General features: G+C 38.9%; 1 protein-coding gene and 1 long non-coding RNA gene across 5 annotated transcripts in view; one reads left to right on the forward strand and one right to left on the reverse strand.

Moving 5' to 3' along the window:
* Nucleotides 1–22,872, reverse strand: part of LOC138185892 (protein turtle homolog B) — a 137,734-nt gene that overhangs the window by 26,683 nt on the left and 88,179 nt on the right. For all 4 annotated transcript variants that reach the window (XM_069125217.1, XM_069125215.1, XM_069125216.1 and 1 more), the window contains exon 9: nucleotides 1,743–2,036. In XM_069125217.1, coding sequence (XP_068981318.1) covers nucleotides 1,743–2,036 — 294 coding nt within the window. The remainder of the gene's footprint in view (nucleotides 1–1,742; nucleotides 2,037–22,872) is intronic.
* LOC138185910 (uncharacterized) overlaps nucleotides 1–22,872 on the forward strand; it is a 273,083-nt gene that overhangs the window by 14,457 nt on the left and 235,754 nt on the right. The gene's annotated exons all lie outside the window — the stretch shown is intronic.

Consider the following 22,872-nt stretch of genomic DNA (forward strand, 5'->3'; position numbering starts at 1 on the left):
TATACGTACAAACTTACAGTTTTAAATGTATACGAACGAAATTTAATCTGCAAGTACTATACAACATCAAAATCTTAAAGAAACTGGCAAAAAAGAGTGGGAAATATACTTAGGAATAGGTATTCTAAAAATTTTGTTGTTCGCCAAAAAGGAAAGCACGTAATATTCATAATAATATGAACAATTCATATAAATCCTACAGATGATTTACTTTCGTCATATTATAATATTATTATAATTATCATATTATAATATTATAAATATTATTATTAATATTATAAATATTATTATATTATAATTATTGATCACCTGACTAACAGACTTCAAATTATGTCCGTAACAATTCTTGCAATTTAATTTATGTTAGGTAACATGTCTCATTGGACAAATTTCATTTTGTCATTCTTCCGATCAAATGCAATGAACTGATCGGCTTTTCTGTAGGAATCTTCAAAATTTAATTTGTCTTACGCAACGCGTTTCATCGAGAAAATTCCACTTCCTTATTTCTTGGATCGAACACAGAGGAATCTACCGTTTCTCTGTAACAATCTTGGCAATATGTTACATTGAGAAAATTCTACTTCGCAACTTCTTCGATCGAACACGAAAGGGTGGTCGTTCTTTCCCGTAACGTTTCGTTAAGAGGTCGTCAAACGCAAAAAGGAGCGAGACACCGGAAAGGAAACGGATGTCCGGTTACGAAGTCGGCTGTCGTTGTTTCTAATCTGCATAATGAGGAAACTTTTTAAATCTAATTTACGTCTATCAACCATCCCATGGGAGACACATTTCCCAGGATTACTCTGCAGTTCTATATCTTATTTGCCAGTTTTCCACTCCCCTCTCCGCCGCCAATAAATCCTCACGATTTATGTTTACTAAAAATCTTCATTTCCGTCCTACAAACTGTTGCATAATCAAGAGCGAAGCTTCTTTCCTGCGAAGGTAGCCACGTTGCGTGATTTCAAGAACCGAATGGAATTTTCACATAGAGGTATATTTTCAATGCATATTATGTCAACGTTCTCGCGTTTTCTACTCACGGTAATGCGAATTCTCTTTGGAATTAAAGGATTATCCGAAGACGCCCGCGAATATCTCGACGCATTTGAAACGCTGGCCGCTTGTTAAGAATGAATGTTTTAATGTTCAACGAAAGCTGCCCGCTGTTCTTAGTGTTGTTCATTTTTAGCATGATATTTCTCAACATGGATATTTTTCCAAATGTTTGAATTTGACTTTCTTTACTTTTTTTTTTTTTTGATTGTTAGCTAGGTAAAAACATTTTTGAAAGGGAGCAGAGGAAAGAACGTAAGTTTGGAAGTTTTCATTAATTATCGTATTTGATAATATTCTGTGACAGAAAATATAGATGCTGTAATTTGTAGGAATTCTTTAATGCTTTTAATACGGATTATTTTTTTATATGAAGTAACAGCATCAACAAAGTGTTTAAAGTAGTATGGTACATATCATGTATGTTTATAAAAATGCTTCTCCTTATGAAAATAATCTAGGAAAAGAGAGTTTTGCTTCTCCATCTTAAAATGTTTCAGAACAAAGTTTAAAAGAAATTGAATATAGCGAAAATAAAAATACAAAGCAAACGTTTTCTATAACCGAACATGAAATTGAAAAAGTATAAAGGGAATGGATTTAAAATATCGAACTGATAAAATTATATTTGTATAATGATAATATTCTATTAAGTCTCTATTTATAACGTGAAGAACCCTCACCAGCTGGCACAATATGGTAGACACAGGGCTCGAGCTGGGTACCCTGATCGTTGGTGCCCCAACAAAGCAAAGTACCATAGTCCAACTCTGTCATCGGTGTGTAAGAGGCTGTGGAACGTGTTCGTTCGCTGGTGACGTGTGCCTGTGGTATGTCGATCGCCTCCATTGTGTTATTGAACTTCCACGTAAACGTTACTTCCGGTGGATTTGCCTCCAGCTCACACGGTATCCTCGTGGTTTCCTGTCGTGCTACACCGAACACCTTTACCTGGCCGTGGTGACAGACAGGAGTGACTGAAAGAGAAATAGAAATGCATATACAGTTCCGATTTCCACTATCCATTGAGTATTACGTTGCCCCTTTCCCTAGATATTTTATTATTTCTTATAAATTTTATAGTTTGACGTGAAATTTTATTGATACAGAAAAATATGTCTTAATTTTAATTGATATGAAAGATATATATATCTATGAATAGGAAATTTCATTATCTATTATTACGTCTTTTTTATATTTTAATATACACAAATTATATTTAAATATTCTTTTATTTTCGAAAATCAATTAGTATCTATGGTTACTTTTTCTAAACATTCTATTTCTTCATTCTTATCAGAATCATTATTAAAAGATAAATACACTATACCAATTTTGCGATAGCTTTTAATTACGATTTTTATTTACGTTTTTACGATTATTAATGAATTTTTTGTTCTGAAAGTAGAAAATTTTTCCTAATAAATATTTTAATAAACGGCGAAACATCTAAATGTCCCTTCATTTTCGAAAAATCGTTATTACAAAAATACTGCATTTACTGCCATCGGGATATCTGGAATGTAAAATATTTTAAAGGAAATGGATTACTTGGAATTATAGATAAAATTATTAGTATGCGTGTTTCTAAGGAAATCAACAATCCACATCGATGATTTTCCCACGTCAGAAGTCTCTTGATAGTAGCACTAGGCTTTGAACGGCGGAACGTAAGTTGAGCCTTTTGATCCGCGACTTCGTAGATGAGTGATCGACTGCTATCTAATATTCGTACAGGACAAAGGTAACACGATTATGGAGCACTATCCATGATTAAGCATTAATGATATCATTGATGTCCCTACGTCATTTCCAAGTCCTTGTCAACCGCAAGCCAGGAACAGCATCAGATTTCGTGGTAATATATAATACATAATATATACATATACATATGCGTGTATATGTATATAGAAAGTATACATGGTATATGGATAGGAAGCTATCTGCTATCGAAGGATACTAACATCATTAAGGTGCACCCCTTTACCACTGATATGAACTCATAATGTTCATAAAACAGAGTATGTCTAAGAGGTTAATTAACCTTTTACCATTACCAATAAGTTTACTAGAATTGAAAAAGTTAGCTCACGTATTTCCCCATTAAAATGCAAATAATTATATTTTTACCTTACTATTTGCAACACATAAATCCCTTCTACTTCTCGAAATCAATCTTCTGAAAAATGCCATCATCTAAAGTTCATTAGTTTCAATTTACGGAGAAATGTAATTATTCAAAATTCACTTTTCGCAACGCACAGATTCCTTCTGCTTCTTGTAATCAACCCCTCCCCCCACCGCACGGCACGATACAATGTTCATTATTTTCAATTTACAGACACAAATAGTAATTGAATATTCATTGTTCTCGAAGTAAAAAGCTCTTTCATCTCCCGAGATTATTCCTTAAAAAAATACCACTCTTGGAAGTTTCTTATTTTCAATACCTAGACAAAATTGGCTATTGAAAATTCAATCCCTCAAAAAATACCACCATCAAAAGTTGATTATTTTCAAGTTACAAAACAAAATTAGCGATTAAAAATTGGTTGCTCTCAAAGCAGAAATTTCATCTATTTCTCAAAATTACCTCCCTCCGCCGCCCGGACGTACTTACATTAAGATCTTACTATTTTCAATTTTTTTTTTTTTTTTTTTTTTATTAACGTGGAGGAAATCCGCACGGACACCAGGTCGCTTCTGGGGAAAGCGGCGTGGTAGTACCGGACTCCAACCGACTAAAACCTCCACGATGACCGTCCCGGCTGCGATCGAGAGGGGCCCGGGAACCGGTGTAAGCGATACACCGCCCTCCCCCCGCGCTCAATACGTCCCCTAATGGAACGATGTGCGGCAACGTCACACCGCGCCTCGTCGCCGGAGCCGCCGTGCCAGTCAGTCCGGTTCCCCTACGGGGCTGCTTTGCGGCCCCGGGGCGCAGAGCTGTCAGCGCCTAAGTTTGCACCACACCGGGGGACGCGGCGGACCTAGTGCGTCTCACCGAAGCGCGTCCGTGGCCTCTGCCGCGCCCTCGCCGGTCAATCCTCTCAGGGTGAGAGTGCTGCACCCTCACCCTCTCCGCGGCCTCTTTTCGAAGCATGACTTGCTCACAGAAGGAGGTCACGGCCCTCCTCCTTCTCTCGCTTACCAACAATGCCTCGAGGATCGTCGGCGGCGAGAGATCCCAACCGATTTCCACGATGAGGTCGTGGCGCGGCCGCGCCCACGCCGGGCAGTATCCAGCGTGTGCTGCGCCAAATCCACGCTCGCATCGCAATGGTGGCAGCGCGCGGTCGCCTCCTTCCAGATTCGGTGCAGATACTCACCGAAGCAACCGTGTCCGGTGAGCAATTGCGTCACCCTGTAGGTCAGGGGAGGCCCACCGCCGTCCAACCAAACGTCCCAGTTTGGAAGGACGGCCCCGAGGACCCTTATCCCCGGCACACCCGCTCTCGTGTCGAGGCTGGCGCGCCATCTGTCCAGCAAAGCTCGCCGAGCCCGAACCCTGACGTCGGCGCCCACCGGGCCCGCCCCGCCCGACAGACCCCGAGTGTGGAGATAAATCTCACGACACCTCAGGGCCTGCAATTCGAACGGGAGAAACCCGGCGACACCGCCGCTGCCGCCGCCGAAATGGTGCGGAAGCCCCTCACTACCCTGATGGCCACCGTCCTGTGCAGCCTCCTGACCACTAGGAGACTGCGACGGTTGGTCATCAGGTCCTCCGCCCAGATCGGAGCTCCGTAGAGGAGCCTCGATCGCACCCCGTCGGCGTACAGCCGGCGCACTCCGACGTCGGGCCCGCCCAACCGAGGCAGCAGACGTCCTAAGGCGTTCGCCGTCGCCTCAACAGACCGCGTCAGGCGCTCGAGGTGAGCGCCGAAGGTCCAGTGGCTGTCGAAGGTCAGGCCCAGATACTTCATGCTGGTTCCGACCCCGATCTCAGCCCCCTCCAACCTCAGGCGATAATCCGCTGGAGGCGTCCCGTGATCGGCCTTGCGGCAAAACCACAGTGCCTCGGACTTCTCAGGGGACACCCTCAGTCCCAATCCCTTGATTTCGGCGACCACGCAGGCCACCGCCAGCTCCGCCAGGCGGACGGTTCTACCCCATGCCGTGCCCCATACCAGCACCAACGTGTCGTCGGCGTAGCACGCCAGTGCCGAGTTCGGAGGCATCGGCGTCCGAAGCACCGCGTCGTACGCGATGTTCCACAGCAACGGGCCCAACACCGCTATTTTCAATCTGCTAACTGATCAACAAAGATGACGAGAATAGAAACTTAACATCAAAAAGTCCTAACTTGGTGATCGGCGTTCGAAAACGGAATTCAGAGGGAGGAATGAGCGACAAAAGTTCTTCACATGTAGAGGAATGGAAAAAGTGCGGAGGTTACGGTAGGCGGGTGCCGGATATCGCGTAGAATTTTCTGAGTGATCTAATCAATGAAAGGTCAGCCCCTTTTCTACTCACAGTCCTTTGCTCGTCCTCCTTCTGCTGTTGTCAGTGTACGATCTGTATGTATTATACCTATACATTCTTTTACTTTCCGCTTCCACATACAAAGTATTATTGAATTTCAGGGGAACCGAACGAGACTTCCGTCCCAGAGTCGAGGTCGCATGGGATCTTCTGTCAGGTTACACCGAGTATTCTCCTCTCTGTAGGTATCGTTGTAGCTGAATGTCAATTGCGGAAGCTGTTGGAAATAACGATCGACCTCCGACTTCGAGGATCGTCGCGAATAAAGGATAATCCGACAGACAATTGTCTTTAGTTATCTTTCTCTTCGTGAATTATTTACTCGATAATTTGAGGACTTATTTGTGTCCTTTAATACCAGGAACATCACAGTTATTATTTTATCAGTATTTCCTCTATACAAGTATTTTCCATTTATACTATAGAGAGAATTATTGAAATACAATCTGCTATTGCTCTACATAAAATACGGTATAAATACTTGTCTTTGTTTGAAGCGAAAAGTTTATGGATAATTATACTCGCGAGTGAAAATAATAATTTTCGCCGATTCTTTAACCCATTAAGGATCAACATTCGACATTTTGTTTCTAATGTTTTTTTTCTAATCAATTCGCATTACTGAATTTCATCAAATTCATATTGAGATTATTAAGAGGAATTCCAAGAATATTTGACCGATATTATTTTTCCTCGCTATTTCTTCTCCCATTTGGATTCTATAGTTTTAAGAAGTCTGAAAAAGTTGAAATATTTTATAGCGCTACAATAAACTACCTTTCTTTTTTTTTTCAAATTATAAAACTCCTTTCTGTGTCTCTGATTTATAGTAGGCTTTCGCGATGTATCTGTTATTCAAATACATTTTTTGAGTCTGGACGAAACTTGCTATAATATAATTTATCAGAATAGTAAAATAAAAATTCAGAATCTTCTGACAGTAGAGCGATACGTAATTATCGATGAATCGATAATTTAAATGTTATTCGCGTTTGTCACATCTGGATATAATTCCCGTGATAATTGTGATTGATAATAGGAAGAAAGGAAATTAACATTTACTGGAATGAAATATCGTGTCGTATAACGTATTATGAGAGCGATAAATTCCGTAGCTGTCTGTTACTTGATGAGATAGTCCGATAAAAATTAATTGGCAAAACCTTTACGGCGTTTTTCGTTTTCGATCAATTTGCATAAATTTACGAATGTTTACGTGACCATATCGTCTTCGTTTGTCAGAGAGAAAGAAGATTGACTGACAGATACGGTTAATTCTTCTGTGGCGGATCGGTACCAACAGGACGCCGACAGGTCGAAGCATCAACGCGGTCGTAACACCTCCCGGGCGATCCGCGGGTACCAACCGCCAACACCAGAGGGCTACTACGACGACAGCGAGTCTGTCTGTCACGCTAGCGGTCGAATATACGGTGTCACGATACAAATACCGCACCTAGCAAGACTCCCTCTACGTCTAAGGCAGGGACTACCACGCATAGCCTTACTGACGAGTCCACCGGTAGTCCCGGGACGAAACGCGAATTCTCGTTTCACCTGGCAGGGCCACATCACCCCCAAACTTCGTTTTAGCGATTGTACTGTGCTTGGGCTGTGGATATATCGTAGGATCGAAGTGCCAGGAAGGTTAAGTGCTTTTATATCGTATTTTAGATCCATCGAAAAATGAGAGTATCATTAATCTTCAGAGAGAAACTTTTAGTGTGCTGGTTCGAACGATTTCTGAAATATTAAGTGGTTAAGTTGAAAGAATCGTAATAGTGAAATAGTGATGCCGAATGTTCGTCTTACAGTCGAAAATAACGTGATTTGTCTTTTAAAAAAATACATTCTCTTCTATGGGATCTTTTGGATAATCATTTATTAATTACTAATATTAGCGAATTATCGATAAGTGACACATTCTAGACTATAATCTTCTATTTCAAAAACTTCTATAAATTTTCAATTATGCTCAAACATGGAATAAACAAAAATTTATTTTTTTATTTATTTTTTGTCTTTTGTTACGTCGGGCGACACTCTACCTAGACCAGGCTACACACCGCGGGCAAGATGGAAACCAGATGTCCGCTCATCCTTACTGCGTGCACTCAATAGTCTTAAGACCGTCCTTCAGACCGGACAAATATCGTTTTTCTAAATCGCTTTCTAAAGAGTATTGTCTACTACGGCTTGACACGGGGAAGTTAGCTTTTCTCACGTATCATGCTTCCCACTAGCAACTTTCTATCGAGGGCGGCTAAGACCCTTCCTAGTCCACCAACCTTCGTTCATCCAATCAGAAGTAATGTCTACTGCCCTCACTTTCCTAACCAAAATTGTCATCGCCAAATCCGATGATTCCGTACGCTAGACACACCCATCGCTAGCCTTCCTCCGAAACAGTATCGGCACTGTAACTTATTCTACAACATTAGAAAAGTCAACATGTCAGTTCTTTTCCCCTATTGCTACGTCAACTATAACAAAAACTTTAAGAGCCTTGCTCGATTACAAACGAATATTATGCCAGTGTATCGCATCTCTATATGCTAAATCATTGTCGACGATATATATCATAAGCAACGGTGTAACTTAAGTATTAAAAATATATAGTTTATAACCCTGTTAATCACAGTGTTATACCCTCTCAACCACGCCTATTACCTTAATGAAAATCAGGGGATCGATCAACTCGTGGTATCGATTATTATAATCGTAACGGGAATTTACGACTCCCGTTGACATGTTTCTTCGAGATTGCGTCTCCGCGCGATTCGTCGAAAATACATCCTTAAAAAAAGAAACAGGCAGAGTTTCCCAATTAACCTAACGTCTCTTATGACACGAATATAATTTCTTTAACCTAGGTTGTAGTTAAAAAATCAGTTGATTGTTCTGTAAAGCATAAAATTCTAAGATTATTAAAAGTATATAATTTGTCTTTTCTTTCTAAAAAGACATTATTTAGTTTCAATAAGTTTAAGGTGTTTATAATAAAACTACATATAATTTTAATAATTTTGTCGTATAAAACGATCAATTGATTTTTTAATTTCTCGCCTATGTTAAATAAATTATATTCAGTGTCTGTCAGGTTAATTGAAAAAAGTTTTCTTTTCGAAAGATAGAAAATTGAGCCTTCTTAACTCTCGTTTGAATATAATTGAATTGACATCAAACGCGGGAATAAAAAGTAATGTCTGATACAAGATTTATATTATTCATATTATTAAGCTATATGGAATTTGTAAAAATATCTTCGTACATGACTCAATATTATAAAGTAAGGGTAAAGTAAGTTAAGAACTACTCCATAATCCACAATCCGAACTGTTCACCGATCAATCGTTGCTGACGTTAATCCCGTAAAAGCGTACGAAGACACGGAAGTATCTCGAAAAACCTGGCGACATCGTGTTTCACTTATTTCGACAGATTTCTCGATGCGTTTTCCTGCGTTATTGAGTTTCCAAGTCTCTGATCCGGAGAGACGTTCTGCACCAGCCCCACGGTTATTCCCATTTTTCCTGGCTGGTAACGGGGTTAAAGTCACGTAAAATTAAGGCTTAGGTTTTAAAGACAAGAAGGTTGAGCCGTAGCACAACTTTATATTTCTTTTCTATCGAATTTTATTAAATAACACAACTTTATAAGCACAGTTTACGCGACTGATCTAAGAGATGTTGACAGATGAGAGTTTGTAATTTCAGTCCCGAAGTGTTCTCGTATTATTACGGAGGAAAGCTCGGTATGGGTGTGCCCTTTGAACTAACAACGCAGATTCGTTGTTCATACTTTTCGTTGGGAAAAGTGAGGGTAACGATCCGCGATGCCAATTGGTTATAGTCCACGTTAATAAATGAAAATAGGAGGAGGAAGCCTCCTACCAACGTGGCTCGTAGGTGACATTGTTCACGGGGAAAACCAGCTTTCCCGTTAGGTAAATACCCGCTTTTCCCCCGTAATTTGTACGAACGTATAATAAATCTAAGGACTTACACTTACACTTACACTTACAGGGTTAATAAACTAAAAGTTTAAGTTTATGGTGGGTCCTTGAGATTATTGAGGGTACGCGGTGAGGACCTGCACACATCTAGCCTCAGATGTGGATTGACGTCACATTAACGTCGTGCCGATCGCCAACATATTGTTGCGTTTACGAATTTACAGCGACTACGCCAGCGACTTCCTATCGATTCCTCCCACCATCGTCCACCGACAATAACGAATTAATGCCGTCCATTAAGCATTAATGACGGATCGCCTATGACCCTGCCACGTGCTAAGTGTCTGTGCTAACTATCATAGCGATTTATGTTGCCCGGATGCATAATTCAGCCGTCGTTCGGTATAATGTTATTGCGAAGAGACGAAACAAGTCATTCTTGAAATCGTCATTATTTCCGGACTTGTTCCACTTTCTTTGGTCGCTTTTCCGACTTGAAAAATCATTCAACATCTCGTGGTGTTTGCTTTCTTTGTAAACTTGTTTTATATTTACGCAATGATATTTTATATCTGTGCGCAGCGGCGGATAAAACGAAGTTTAAAATCAACACACTATGAATTTGAGTAATTTTTTGTATCGAATATATGTTACCATGTTAGTTAACAGCCATTTATTATTAAATATAATAAATAAGAAGAGAGAATATAATTGCTCTTATTATGTATAGATCCATTTTTTTTAATTTTGGTGTCAATTTATATTTTGTACTTTATAAACTTTCTATCGTCCGCCACTGTACATATTGGATTGTTCGAATAGTTTTTTATTTTGGTAGGACTAGAATTGGTTCGTTATGAATTTTACCAAATGATCTTTCTTTTCTCTCTTCGATGAGTTTGAACGAATTTTACGTCCATGTGAGAGAAACGATATTTTTCTGTTTAAATCGCGCTAAGAACTTATCAAACAATTTAATAATTTATAAAATCATAATCCAACTATCTTTGAATTTATTTGCTAGCATTTATGCGAAGCTGATTCTGCTACAGTCTTTGAATTCTAAATATCTCAATCTCGTTCTCGTATCAACAGAGAGTAAGACTTGAGAAGCTTTAAGAGAAACTTCAAAAACTTTAAATGAAATTAAAGCAAGAAGTTACACGTATTACCAATGATTCTTGCATAGGTTCCTCGAAATTAAGAAATTTCATTGAAAATAATGAAAAAAAGGGAAAGATGAACTCAGATAATGTAATCACGTGAAGATACAGAATAGAATTCATGGTAATAGGAAGAAGAATATTACACTTTGCGTATTATATGTATTCTGTGTATCTTCCTACTTTTAAATTTCAATACTAATTACGATACTACGTACAATATCATTGAATAAAATTTTCAACAAAATTCTTTTCATTTATTTTATTTATCAGATTGTGTCGAATGCCACGAAGCAAGTTCCTTAATTATATTTTCATCAGAGGACGAAGCTCTTTCCCTCGCATATACCTTTAAGGAACACACGGGTACGCGGCTGTTAATAAGGCGAGAGTATTTAATTGGAGTAATTAATTCAGGTAGAAGAGGAAAATTTGAGCTTTTAATAGCAACACATGTAAGTTAGGCTTTGTGCGGAGTTTAAACTCCGAAATGGAGATACAGAGACGGATGATAAATAGTACTTCTGTTGAAATAAATGCTTCGGAAAACTTATTAGTCGAGTGAATTTAGTAACGGATTGTTAATCATCTGACAAGACGTATTCGTCCTAGACTAGTATCCCGGTGCAAACAGAATTACGTTCGGTCCTGTGCAATTTGCATAATCAACAAATTAACTAACCATACATTTTTATACATACGCGATACACAAACATTCATTGTCATTTGTAAGTTTAGTTTATGCTAAATGGATAACAGGAAAAATTACGTGTTACATTTTTCAATATATTCTTTGATTTATGGTACATAGTTTCTGTAAAGTAACTTAATGTATTATGTGCTAAAGGTACTTTGAAGTTTCGTTTTCATTAAAATGATACCGATCGAACATGCTTGGAATTGTAGTCGTACTTATGAGTATTTCTTTCTTGAGATATTACGTATGAATTCATTCTATACTGATTATAAAAAATATTCGTTGGTAATGTACGTGTTAAAACAAATAGTCTTAAAGTTTGCGGGATAAAAATAGTAACGAAATATGAACTTCTCGAAAGCCAGACTGAAACTGATCAACTCCACTTTTTATCAATTTTTTAATTGTATTACGTATGTTACGTCGCCTAAAACATCGGCGCTGCAGCTCTCGCGACCGGGCAGCCGATGGCCTGCGTAACGTCATTTCGACCCTCAATAAACCTAAGGACCAACCATAACTTTTCTCTTTCATTGTGTACACATGTATTTTCATTCAATCCGTTGTCCTGAAAGATTTCTTAAGGCTAAAAATATTTGCGACGCACATCAGGTTTTTAGAGAGGTCCTTGGGTTTATTAGGCGCAATTAAAAACACGGAGAAAGCGGGTACGCACCCATTAGGAAAAACCGAACATCTATCTAATAGAACAGGCTGGGTTTTCCCATGCACAAGGTCACTCACGAACCACGTTGGTCGGAGGCATCCTACTCATCTTCTCCTACGACTCTAGGAGGGTCAAGTCGCAGACTTCTCCTGCTACATCAGGAGGGTCAAGTCAACTTATTTCGTCAACACCGCTAGATCAAGTCAACTTACTTCTTCTACACACTACAACGTCGAAGTCTAACATCAAAATCTCACGTCTATTAAGTATCCTCGAGTGCTACGTCCACTAACATACGAAATTCGACTGTACGAACCTTGCTCTACTATTCATATCTATTTCATATTCGTGCGACAAGTTGTTATCGACGATTTATATCTACTCAACAGTGTAGTTTAAGTGTTGGAAATATATATTTTTATAATTCTGTGAATCACAGTGTTATATAAACTTAATCACCCCTATTATCCTAACGGAAATCAGGGGATCGATCAACTCGTGGTGTCGATTAGTATAATCGTAACGGGAATTTACGACTCCCGTTGACGTCTCTCCTCGCGATTGCGTCTCCCCGCGATTGGTCGAAATTACAACGTACTTACACGAATAATATTCTATTAAATAAATGATTTATTTTTATAAACTTAATCACCACAAAAAGACGACGTAAGTAATGACAAGTTTGAAGTACAGGCTTTATAACATCATCATTATTTTTTACTTTTCAATTTATGGAGTTGTTCAATACAGTTTCTGAATATCTCAAATAACATGGTAATAATAAATGGTTAATAGAGGGTTGATTTTATTCAAAATTTTGTTTTTTTTTTATTTATTGATATTTACAATCAATTCTCACATTGAGAATTTTCAATAATTTTTTCTGGCGTGGCGCAGTGACATGGCTAAATATTTATAATAAGTTAATACTTATTATAGATAAGTATAATTTTTAAGTAAATGTTGTAAATAAGTAAATATTACTTAATATAAATAATTAATTAAATCTAGTGTTTAGGTCTAGCGGGTAGTGTTTCAATGTTTGTTGACTCTTTTGCTACATCTGTCGCTATATTTTGCTATTTCCTCTTTGACTGTTGGTATCTTGAGGTCGCGATGTATTAGTTCGTTGATGACATACCAGGGTGCATTTATAATGGATCTTAGCGTTTTCGATTTCAATGTTGGAATTACTTGCTGTTCCCCATAGTTGGATTCCGTAGGTCCAGACAGGTTTTATTACGGTCTTATAGAGGGTAATTATATTCTGTGTGCTTAGGTTAGAGCGTCGGTCAATGAGCCAATAGAATTTTTTGAGTTTGTTCTTGAGTTGCTTTGTTTTGTCTGAGATGTGATTTTTCCAGGTTAATCTCCTGTCCAGGGTCATGCCCAGGTATCTGACTGTGTCCTTGCTAGGAATTGTTGTATTGTTGATGGTGACCTGGGGGCAGGTTTGTTTTCGGAGCGTGAAGGTTACATGTGTGGATTTTTTTTCATTAATTTTGAAGCTCCATTTATGAAACCACTTTTCCATAGAGTCGAGACATCGCTGGGGAGTGGATGAAGCAATTATCGGGTCTGCGTGGGACGCTAATAGCGCTGTATCGTCAGCAAATGTTGCTATTGTTATCTCTGTTGATATTGGTAAATCGGCAATGTAGATGGAGAACAGCAGGGGTCCGAGGACACTACCTTGGGGTATGCCAAATTCTATTGGGAATGTTGTGGAAGTGGCGTCTAAGTATTTAACCATGAATTGTCTATTGGTTAGGTAGGACTTTAGGATGGAGTAGTAGGTGTGTGGTAGGATTTTTTTAAGTTTGTATAGTAGCCCTTCGTGTCATACTTTGTCGAATGCCTGTTGAATGTCTAGGAATACCGCTGAGCAATATTTTTTCTGTTCAAGGGTTTGGTTGATAATGTGTGTTATGCGATGGATTTGCTTTGCTGTTGAATGTTGTTTCCGAAAACCGAATTGATGATCTGGGAGTGTTTTCAAATCCTCTAGGGGTGGAAGGAGTCGATTCGTTAGCATCTTCTCGAATAGTTTAGACAGGGTAGGCAAATGACTAATTGGACGATAGGAACTAGTTTCATATATTGGTTTTCCGGGTTTAGGGATGAGAGTAATCAGTGAAATTTTCCAGGCCTTAGGAAAGTATTCAAGGCGAAGAATTGCGTTAAAAATCGATGTGATGAGTGCAATCCCTTTTATGGGAAGTTCCTTGATTGCTTTATTGCCTATCAGGTCATGCCTGCCAGGATTTAGGCGACTGATTGATTCTATAATCTCGACAGAAGTGAAGGGTTCAATAGGAGGAGACATTTGGAAGGGAGAGTGCAGGTAATCAGTAATATCCGCGGCAGCTTTGGAGGAATGGAGTTTAAATACTTTAGACAAGTATTTAGCAAACAGGTTGGCTTTATCTATAGGGCTATGCGCTCATCCACCTGGCGGACGGCGGATTGGAGGGACTATTTGCGGGGGGCGTGTGAGTTTCCTGGAAGCTTTCCATAGTGAGTAGTTGGAGTCAGCTGTGGGGGACAAATTGGCGAGATATTTATGAAAACAGTCATTTTTATAATTTTTGATGATTTTAGTTAATTTTCTGGTTGCGTTGTTTAGTTTGCGTTTGTCATCCGATGTTCTGTGGGTCTGCCATACTCTTCTTAGTCTACCTTTTTCTGCTATTTTTTTTAATATGTGATGGGGATATACACGTTTGCTGACAGAAGTCTTGGTAGGTGTGGAGGAGCGGACAGCGTTTATTATGCTCGTGTTTAAGTATTCCGTGGCTGATTCGATATCTTCATTAGTTTTTAGTGAAATTAAGGCTGAAGTTGAGTGATTAAAGACTTCTCTAAAGAGCTGCCAGTGGGTGAGTTGGTTATGAATAAAGCCATTAGGTGTATTCTCGATAATTGTTGAACTGACTGTTGCTATCACGGGGGAATGATCAGAAGAGAGATCAGCCGAGGAATTGATTTGGACGTATCTTGGCGAGATATTTTTAGTTATGAAGAAGTCAAGTAAGTCCGGTATTTTGTTAGTATCGGTGGGCCAGTGTGTGGGTTCATATGTGGTGAAGTAGTTGAGATTGTTGGTGATTATGCTATTTAAGAAATTTTTGCCTCTTATTGTGACCAGTCTGCTGCCCCATTGGGTATGTTTGGCGTTATAGTCTCCCCCGTCTATGAATCTATTGCCCAGAGCGTCAAGGAAGTTATCAAAGTCTTCTTTGGCGATGGAGTGTCTGGGAGGGCAGTATACTGCTGAAGTGGTGATTGTACCATAGCAGTCTCCTATTGCTACGTTTGTTGCTTGGAGGTAGTCTTTCTGGAATGATGGAAGTTCGTAGTGCTTAATGCTGACTTTGATCATAATTCCGGTGCCGACGTGGGCCTTTCCACTGGGATGTTAGGTACGGTAGAAGTTATAACCGTTTATTTTCAGATAATTTTTGTCGGTGAAGTGAGTTTCAGATATGAGCATTACGTCGATTTGTTGCTATTTTAAGAAGAGTTCTAGTTCGTATTTCTGTTGAGCTAGACCGTTGGCATTCCAAAAAGCTATGCGTCTTGGTTTTATTTTGCGTCGGGGCGTATTAATTTATCTATCATGAGTGTTAATAATGATAGTAAGTTATTAATTTGTTCTGATTGCTTTTCGATTAATTTTTCGAGTCTGTAGAAGTTGTCCGTGTTTTGTGAACTGGGAACGCTATTATGAGAATGGTCCGTATGGGTTTTCGGATTGTTTTGATTTCCTTGGACTGCTTGGGCATAGGACATTGAAGTAGTAGAGAATTTTTGAGGACTGAGTACTTGGTTGGTTATCTCTTTTGTTCTGGGTTTAGGGTACTTATTTGTGTACAGGGTTTTGTAGGCAGAGCAACCTTTATAGTTCGCAGGGTGGTCTCCTTGACAGAGGATGCACTTCGCAGGGGTTTCTGGAGATTTCGTGCACTGCTCAGCAGGGTGTATACCTGCACATTTAACGCAGCGGAAATTACGGTTGCAGTATTTCTGCGTGTGACCGTACCTTTGGCATCTTTTACATTGCACTATCTCTTTTTTTATAAGAGGAGGTTCGAATTTGACTACTGAGTTCATTATTCGATTGATGTTGTAAATTTGTTTATTATTTGGCTTTTGTTTTATGTATATGAAAAATAAGGATAGCGGGTTTTTCGAGATTCTATGTCTTATGTTGCGTATGTTTGTTACTTCGTGGCCATGATTTAGGAGTTCGGACTTCAGTTCGTCCAAGTTAGTTGAGTGGTGGATGTTGCGTAGTACAACTCGAAAAGGTCTTTCTTGCTTAAGTTGATACGTGTGGAAGTTTGCGTTAACGGTTTTTAGTAGCTTGGTTAGTTTCCTGTATGATTCTGGGTTGTTCGGCAGAATTTTGACTTGGTTATTGTTTATTTTAAGTTTGTAGTCTTCTTTGTTAATTTCTTTCTCAATGGACTTTACCATTGTTAGAATGTCGATGACGTCGTCAATGAAGATAGGTGGGGGGGGGCGGAATTTTGCGCGCATTTTGGTTTGTTGGTGCTGTGTCTATGGAGTCATTAGTGGATACCAATATTGAGTATCTATTATAGGTGGTTACACCGTTTGTTGTCTGTTCGTTTTGGCTAGTGATTGCGTTAGTTTTAGCTATTTCTAGCTTACGCTTTTTGATGTTTTTCGTCTCGAATGTTAGGAGGGACAGATTGTCCTTTTGCCACGGGGGAGGAAGAGCGGAGCAGTTGTGGTTTTGCTCAAGAGAGCCTGGACGGGATACTTGGACCATCATCGATCTAGTTAATTCAATTTGAAGTAACTAGTCGAGAGGCTATGATTCGGATCAGAGATTAGGAGCGTTGGATTGTCCACTGGTTAGTTATGAAACACTTGGGTTAAGTTTGTTTCGAATCACTTTCGACGGATGGGCGTTACGTGTTGTTTTACGAACTTCACAGAGCACTAGACACACGTCTGCACGCTTCGGCACTCAACAGCGAACTGGACAAAATTTTATTCGATCGGAAAATTTCCTGCTTTCTTCTAAATCTATTTCGAACGTTCTCTTTTCAATTCACCACTAACGTTTCAAATATCACCCAAACATTTCACAAAACATCTTATCAACTTTGATAATACGATTCCTTAAATTTCAGTCGCAACTTGTACATCCCTACCCAACCTTCGTGTAAATTAAATTTCTAACTAATAATATACGAAGAAGCCAAATAATCCTCTTATCCGGCGGTACTTGTGCATATTTACGATAGAATGTGTAATCGAGTTTATCCGGCGCGACGTTAGCCTCTTCTTTTAAATCAGCCGGACCGATACATTAAGGAGCGCATTATTAGCATCGAAGAAATTGATGAGCCAAAACTCATTTGAGCGAAGAATCGATCAGTGCGCGTTATCCCAGTCTTGCTCCTAGACGCTTTGCAATGATCATTAACAGCGGTTAATTAATGTATCTGATTAACAGTAGCTGGTGTATCGATGTTCATGCATCATCTCGAGTCACAAACATCCGTAACGCATCCGGTATCTGCATACACTAATCCATTGATAAGTTGCGGCATTCCTGCCGGGCAGGCCACTGAAAATGTTAATCATCCTGATAGCGTTTCCGCTGTTTTATGGGGTCTTTGATCGATTATCGTCGCGGTTATCGGAACTGTTTCGACAGAATACTTCAAGATTTAATCTTCGCGAGATTCTCACGCTAACGACTTCCAAAAAGATTGTTATCGGTCTTGGTCTGGGGACTTCCGCGTAATTAAATATAGCGTTCTTTAAAATTTGATCACGTTTCGTTCGAACTCCGGATCGCTCTCTGGAGTGTACGTTTTGAGTATATTTCTTGGAAGGAAGTTTAGGAAACTTTCAAGATTTCATTTTACGCTTTTCAGAAGTTTTCTTTTTCGTAAGAGGCACAAGGAAGTTGAATACGTGTGCTTTTCTTTTTATTTATTGGCTTTCGTCCATTGGGAATGGCTCTGCTGATGATCCGGAAATCCGATTCGAAGGGCCTATAATTTTACGTTCGCTTAATTGAAATTATATAAGGTAAAGATGGAGATCAAAGTTCGCGTGAGAAGCGTGGGATTAGTACAGCAACGTTGCATTTAAAAAGTAACTCTGTAATCGTGTTATCATCTTTGGTGGATCTATTACTGATCTTCGTGCTGAAAGAAATTTGAATTATTTATATCCCTTCGAGTGATCGATGCTTTTCGAAAGAAGCTGCGGTAGATAAGCGTCTGAATTACGTATTTATAGCGTTCAATAGGTTTTTGTTGAACTATGTACGATATAACCATGGTATAAATTATTGATCGATAGTGTGGCTCATGATTATTATTACTAAAATTTTGTGCTAAAAATTTGTAGGGAAAGGATAAGAGTTTTAAATGCACTCGAAACGCGTTAAAATTTATCGAAACGAGACATATTTTATTCTCATATGTAAAACGTTCGTGTATAAAATGTTTCAAAATTATAAGGCAATTGTAACATATGATTGTAACATATGGTAAATTATGTTGTTTCTTATTGAAAGATATGAATCTAAATTATATATGTCGGAAATGAAAGAAAAGCCGAAGCCGTTCCTTGGAAATTTTGGGAACATCCTCTAGTACTCTAGCCTGGATTTTATCATAGCTGTAATTGTTCGAAATTTGTGATAGCGAGATTGGGTTCGAGGTGACAATTGGTCGCCGAACGTAGCCACGGTCACGGGATGTACGTTTTGCCTAACGGAGGTCTGGAGTGGTTGTATGGGTTTTCCGAGAAATGTGGTTGTGGCGGCATGTGGCCTCGGGAGCGGGCCTAGCCACGTGTGATACAATGGGTCATACATTGTATTACTAATCAAACTCCAGGCAGAAACTGCCTAACAATGGCGTTTGGAACTTTCTCGATGCTTCCAACGAGTCTGCCTAGCAACGGCGTTTGGAACCTTCTCGATGCTTCCAAACGGGTATAGAAAAACAAATGCAATCGTACAGCGAGAAAAATCTCCACGAGGCTGGCATTCTTGCGACTGCTTTGGAGAGTGACACGTCGTGTTTTCAACCATCGTATTTCTGTGCTTAAGATCAGTCTACGCTTAGTAAGGAGTTATCCCGTTGGCCGTGGATACGTTTGAACTCAAAAATATTGTTAATAGCGTTCATTAAACTTATTGTTCGTAAATCATACTATTCATTGAACTTACTATTCGTTAAACTTATTATTCATTAGACTTATTATTTGTTAGACTTATTATTCGTTCAACTTATTATCCACTAACTTTATTATTTGTTAAGCTTATTATTCACTAGACTTATTATTTGTTAATCTTTGTAGTAGACTTGTGTATACGTGTAAATATAATCTCGGTTGTGTAAAACAATGGTTAATTCACGTGAAGAGTTGTTACGCGCCCAAAATTCCAACCATAACCCGACATATATATATGGTAACTTAAATGGGTCTTAGAGTAAGGACAAGTAATGATGTTTTATTTGGAGTTAGGTTTAATTTAACAAGCAATACTCAATACAAAAGACTGATTACAATATCTTCGTACGTCTTATTATCATACTCGGCTCTCAACTTCCCGATTCATACTCTCCGGCTCCTCCACCCACACTCTGCGGCTTCTCCACTAACTCTCTCCGACTTCTCAACTCACTGACTGCCTTCTCCACCGACACTAACTGTTTTCGCATCCCTTTGTTTTTTCTTAGGCCCACCACGCACGTGTTCCGCAGACACTCGTTGCCAGGGTCACGTAGAACTTTTCTACGAAACTATTCAATTGAAGGATCGACGACACATTGATGGACCCGGCGGCGCCTCGGCTCTCGCGACATTGTTTAACTTGATATTTCTTAGGCCCTTTTCCACGATACTACATATATAATATATTTATTGGACACAAAACATATTGTTTTGTTACTTCTTACTAATGCTTGTTTTGTTGACCTGTAGTTATAAATATCATTGGCGCTTTTGCTAAATTCGTAGAACTGTAAGGATCACACCTCAATATAGAATTCTTAACGGTATCGCTGTTAATCACCCCGTAGGTATACACAAATACATCCTTTGACCTAACCTCCACTGTTTTCTCATCTAAGGTACTGTTAGGGAGCTTTACCAATTAGGTGCATTACTTCTCCCATCCATCTACTTCCCACTCTTCCTCCCTTTAATTATGTCCAGTTTTCTTGTCTTATTAAATTTTACATTGTATTCCGTTCTCTAGAATTCTATATGCTACACGAGAAGATTAGCGATTCAAAATTTTCATTAGCGTAATATACTTATATCGTTAATAAATATGTCTTTAATAAAGGAGGAGTTAATTCTTTTCTAAAAGGTGTTCTGAGAATTCTAGATTTTCCTAAAAGATTTTTTTTATACTTTTAAAACTACTGGTTAATTCTCTTTTAAACAAAATAATTAAATAATAACATTAAATCATAACATTACAAATAACAATTGTCAGTTTAAATTACAAACTAAAAATTAAACCACAACTGAACATCCCGTATCATAATTCCCCCAAAACTTTATCATAAAACAATTTCTATTTATGCAATCATTTGTATTTCGAAAACATACGCAACCTAAATATAAATCATCGAAATACCCGGAAAATTAATAGAGAATAATTCTTCCTGAGAAGCTCAGCAAAAAATTTACCGCGAACAGATTTTGCTGGAAAACTTTTCCTTGCACCCAAAACAATTTCCAGAGTCCATTAATTATATCGCATGGTATTAATTCCAACAACTCCGTTACATCACAATCTCTATTATCCGGTGAGATCAGCCCATTTGTATTTCCAAAACTACCAACATTCCACCGATCAACCGAACTGCATTGATACTGAGTTAGCCAGGGCGCGTCAACAGGATCGAACAACCTCTGGGTACCGGAGTACACCCAGCAAGCAAGAAACAAGGTAGAGAGAGAAAGAGAGAGAGAGAGAGAGGCAGAGCTAGTCGAGAAAGAGAGAGTGAGCCAGATAGACAAACAGACAGAGTAGGACCACGTATCAACAAGGGGTTCGAAGTGGTTCAGAGAGGTAGTAGGAGTAGCGGTGTGCGGAATTAGTGGCAATTAGTTTCCACGGTATCTCGCGGAGACACGGAGACGCGTGTAACGGTTCGGATATACGTTGTCGTAAAGAGGAAAAGGAGTTGGAATGGGGTGGTTAGAGGATGGTAAGTTTAATCGACGAGCAAAGGTACAAACTACGCGAAAGTACGTACGTGCATGGAATTCGCGACGATGAAAGGGGACGTAAGAGTGGGCCCGGGCGGTGTGTATACGCAAACACGTGTATCACAACCATAAGTGAACTTGCGATGAAACTGGGCCGAGGAGATCATTGAATTCACTCCAACTATTTTCGTCCAGCTATACAATTATCATAATACATCGTATTTCTATCGTTGTAGATGCAAAAATATTAATACGCCATTTATTGTAGTACTTAAAATTTTGTATCGTTTAGTAATATTTTCATACGATTACCAAAAACTTGGTATTACGAAAGTAAAAAATAAGCCAGTTTCGTCTGTAGATTGGTTTGGTTGACTAAGATGAAACTAATCGTAGATATGGTAGAGGTTGGTTGATGGATAAGTTTGAACTCAAACATAGAGAGGTAGCTGGGTCTCAGATATTGAAAATATGAAATGGAACACTACTTTGCTGAATTCAGCGATTTCTGTTAATGACCCCAAAAAAGTTTTTGGAGAAGATTATGATTATTATTTCATTATGTAGTTACGATTGCTAATATCGAACAACGTCTTGTGATGATAGAATTAGAATCAAGATTGGGAGGAATTCTAATTTATAATACGCTGAAATAGATCGTGCATGAGAAGATTGTTTGGAGAAGTTCGGTTGGAACTAGATGTAAATAGTTGGATCGAATATAATACGATTGAGGCTTTCCGTGAAAAATAGACGAACAATGTCTTGTGATGATAGAATTAGAATTAAAATTAAGAAGAGTCTAATTTGGAAGACACTATAATATTAGGTCGCGTATAAGAAGATAGTTCGAAGAGATTATGAAACGTTTAGTTGGAATCTATGTATTAATTAATAATAGCTTAAAACTATCTAATATAAGTTTACAAATATATATATACTCGTATGTCAACTATTATACGCAGCAAATAAAATAGCAATTTTTACGGAACTCGAAATAAAACGGTCCAATAAATCCTGAAAGCAGCCAATAGCGATAATAGCAATAGCAATAATTTGCGAAACACTTCTCGATGCGAAGATTAAATATTTTCTCGGACAGTTTAGCCGACAGCGGCGCATGTTTGAAGAAAAGTCCTTACGAAATGGTTCATTTGATGGCTGAGATCATTACAAAGTGTCTGTTTGCGTTCAAATTTAGAAACGACTGTATCGCGTGGAGAACGTTGAAATAGAAATGGCGCAATCTATTCGATTATTAATCATACTACGTCGAGACTACGCTCGAAATAAATTCCTCTCAATTTCTGGAGGACGAGAGGTGGTTGCCCTCGTGGTGTCATTCATAAAAATGGCCGGACAACTTCGATTCTCGTTTCTCTCCCGGGAAAAAGAGAAAGGGGCAGAGAGAAATGTAATTACGACGAAAATCGAATGACGACAGTGAAGTTCGGACTTTTCTTGATTCGCGAACACGAGGGCATCGATCCGTCTGGATGTCTAAAGACGTTACTGACGTCGACGTGATCGTGTTAGACGTCGCGACGCATTGCAGCTCTGTGAATTTTTAAAGGTTGTCACATTCGGCCTTCGCATCCGCCCTAGACTGCTTTATTGA

Source organism: Bombus flavifrons, chromosome 13 (assembly GCF_040668555.2).
Source record: "Bombus flavifrons isolate JBK064 chromosome 13, iyBomFlav1_principal, whole genome shotgun sequence".
NCBI classification, from domain to species: domain Eukaryota; kingdom Metazoa; phylum Arthropoda; class Insecta; order Hymenoptera; family Apidae; genus Bombus; species Bombus flavifrons.